The sequence below is a fragment of a genome, unplaced genomic scaffold (genome assembly GCF_019419815.1).
Source record: "Pyrus x bretschneideri cultivar Hongxiangsu unplaced genomic scaffold, Pyrus_bretschneideri_v1 Contig42, whole genome shotgun sequence".
NCBI classification, from domain to species: domain Eukaryota; kingdom Viridiplantae; phylum Streptophyta; class Magnoliopsida; order Rosales; family Rosaceae; genus Pyrus; species Pyrus x bretschneideri.
Window position 1 is genome coordinate 2,760,635 of NW_025999746.1, and position 3,055 is coordinate 2,763,689.

Genomic DNA, 3,055 nt, shown 5'->3' on the forward strand with positions numbered 1-3,055 from the left:
TATCCACAAGGTAATCCAATAACTCACAAATTATCTAAATTTCTGTTAAAAATGTTGTGAAATCTCGCTCTCTCTTCTGAATACTCTATTTTATAAATTAAAGGTTATGTGTTCTTCAATTTTCTGCCACGTCATACTAATTGTATTTTTTCACTTGTTAGTAAAAGGTCTTATGTTCCACTTATGTGGATGCTCAGTTCGATACCAAATTAATATGTCTAGCTCATGATGTGACTTAGCCTCACTCCACTCCTCATGTATATATCATTGTATTTTTTATTCCTAATTTAATTACATTACACATACATTCCCTCCTAAAATTTGGCTAATACATATTCAGTTTTGAGTTACATGCAATATAACAACGAAGAAGAATGAGATCATCATCAATACCCAAAATAACTCATTATTGGCAAGGTAAACTAATTATTGATGAACTATAACTCTAGTTGTACCATCTGTTTAAAATAGCAGTTCTCATGGCCTCCTCACTTGTGAATCCATGAGGCACTCTTACCACAACATCTTGAAGCATCAACTCTTTAACACTTGATATGCTTGCATGATAAACTTGTAACTCCAGGTCTTTTAGTGCGTTCATCAATCTAGCATTAGGGTAATCGCAATCCGGACACTGAACTCGTAACATGGCTTCTGAGCCAACAATCTTCACATCCATTTCCATATCCCCAACTGCTCTATTATTGTAACTTGATGATAGCCTAGGCCTTGTTTGGTGATGATCAACTATGGAGCTTGTTTGGCCTCCAATATCAACACCGGGCTTTTGAAGTTGTGCTTGAATTTTGGACTCCAATTGCCCAACCCTTGCTTTCAGCTCATTGATGTATACAACTGCATCAGAAAGTAAAGAAGCTTTGTCCATTCTGGACACATTGGGAACGACAGAGCGGAGGGCATAGAATCGACAGTTAAGCTTCTCTCGCCTTTGTCTTTCTGCCTCAACATGGTTTATTGGTGATTCGGGTCTGCCTGTTTCACGGTTTGATGATCTTCCTCTCTTTTTTAATCGAATGTTCTGTGTGTTCTTAGAGGTTAAGTTTCCAACAGAGTCAGAAGGTCCTGAGTCTGATGATGATCCACCTACATTTACAGGAGCTGCTTCTTTTGTACCACCTTCATGTCAAAATATTTAACTTTAAAGTCAATGAAATATTGAGTGTAAAAATACACAAATATCAACAAAATATCGGTATCTGGAGTGGAGATCATGTGAGTACTTCAAATAAAATGCACTCGTAAATGTCATCTAAACGGGAAAGATCGATCGGTATTAGATATCAATCTACATAAATCATTGTCCATACACCACTAGATCCGTAAATTGGTAGTCGGTAGCAGTATTGCTCAGTGTATAAAAAATTTTGGATTGGTTTGATTACCTTGTGTTGCCCACTCGTTTTTATCAGCTCCTGAAAACATTCCACTTTCTAAGAGAGGAACATGATTCACGAGACTGCTGCTCAGCTGCTTTGAGACTTTGTCGGTGGTGGTGGTGGTGTTGTCTGATTCGAAAAGTGATTTTGATAGCTGCACAAGACCCCAATTTTCTTTGATCACATCCAAAGAAGCGAGTTCAAGTACTCCGCATGAAGTTGCAATACAAACCAAAGTTTGAATTCCATGCATTCTTGCTTCTTTCACTCTCTCACACTCATAGAATTGAAGCTGATGATCACCTGCCAGCCAAACAAATCCACCGGAACAAAACGTACGGCCCAGAATGTTACTATTCCCGTGGCCGGCAGTAAACGACTGGGTTAAAGAGACGGTGTAAAAGTAAAACCACTCAGCGTCGGTAACATCTCCACCGTCCACATCCATGTCTTCATGGAAAAGAGCTTCAACTTCTCTGCTAATCGCCCTCTTCCTCTCCAGAACATCGAACCCCAATTTGGGTTGGTGATGACTGACTTTGTTGTAGGTTTTTTGGGAGGTCAAGTCCCTAGTGCTTTGAAAATGGCCACCGGCCCACGACAAAGAAACTAAATCATTGCTGTGTTTTGAGGCTTCCCAGAAAATTGAATAGATCCACCTTTCCGGGCGGTTCTGAAGTAGGAACTGGAGGCGTTGTTGTGTGGGTGAGTTTTCTTGACCAAAATTTTGTGAAGAACAAGAGGATATAATTTCCTCCATGATTTTAAGAAATCTCCACGGTACGAGGGGGAGTTTTATTGAATTAAAAGGCTTATCTTTTCTCTTGCTACAAAATGAATCTTATGTAAAGAAAATTATGCGGCAAATTAAGAATGTCAGAAATTAATAGTTGAACTTGAGACAACGGAAGAAGAAATTGAGTGAGTGACTGAGTGAGAAGCAATGGAAGAGGAAATTGAGTGGGGCTCTCAGTGCTCGGACTGGGAATAAATAAACGATTGCTAACCTACGTACGACAACGCCCTGTTCTTTTTGAAAGTGTTGTTGTACAACGTAGGACTAATAGTGCCACGTGATAAACACACCACACAGTAGAACCTTTGAATGTGGCTCATTTGTGTAGGTTATTTGAGATCTCCTCTCATATCTGTCCTATTCTAGAAATTAATAATTTGTCTTGGATTATTTTTCTCACCACGTTCTCGTGCTTAATTCAGTTCCTTGTTCATTTCAAAGACTGGTAGAGTTTTTTCTGAAAATGAAGAAAGAAGAAGGGAAAGAAGACCACACGGCCTGTTTTAATGAGTTGGGGTTTGCCCAACAAAATGGTTCATTAGGCAAAGTTGGTAAAGTCATCGAGCAAAAAAGTGCCGGTAGGGTTTATGACAAGTCATCGTGGATCTTTGGCCAATGTTTCATTTCGCAAAATTGACTCTGCTGGCGTACTTGTGTTTCCATTGAAAAAAAGTGACATAATGCGTGCCAATTTTTTTCCGATGGCATGAAAACTTTGCCCGTCGAAATATTGCATCGCCTAAAGTCTCTGAAAAAAAATCTAAATGTTGACCAAATTTTTTATCCTATCGGATAAAGTTACTTTGCCAAACAAAATGTAGTTCGTTGGGCAGACTTTTGTTGGACAAATGATAATTTTGGA

The 3,055-nt window shown here is 39.0% G+C and overlaps 1 protein-coding gene across 1 annotated transcript; it reads right to left on the bottom strand.

The window, feature by feature from the left end:
* Window positions 1-258: 258 nt before the first annotated feature.
* On the bottom strand, window positions 259-2,377 carry LOC103950117 (transcription factor MYC2). The gene is made up of 2 exons (XM_009361266.3): window positions 1,404-2,377; window positions 259-1,137 (listed from the first exon to the last, which is right to left on the bottom strand). The coding sequence occupies exons 1-2, from the start codon at window positions 2,155-2,157 to the stop codon at window positions 446-448; spliced, it is 1,446 nt and encodes a 481-aa protein (XP_009359541.2). The 5' UTR covers window positions 2,158-2,377; the 3' UTR covers window positions 259-445.
* Between the last annotated feature and the right edge of the window lie 678 nt (window positions 2,378-3,055).

Excerpts from the sequence above, each read along its gene's own strand:
- LOC103950117 (XM_009361266.3), bottom strand. The coding sequence starts at position 2,157 with ATGGAGGAAATTATATCCTCTTGTTCTTCACAAAATTTTGGTCAAGAA. Across the intron at positions 1,138-1,403 it reads AAACGAGTGGGCAACACAAG|GTGGTACAAAAGAAGCAGCT; the intron begins GTAATCAAACCA and ends TTTGACATGAAG.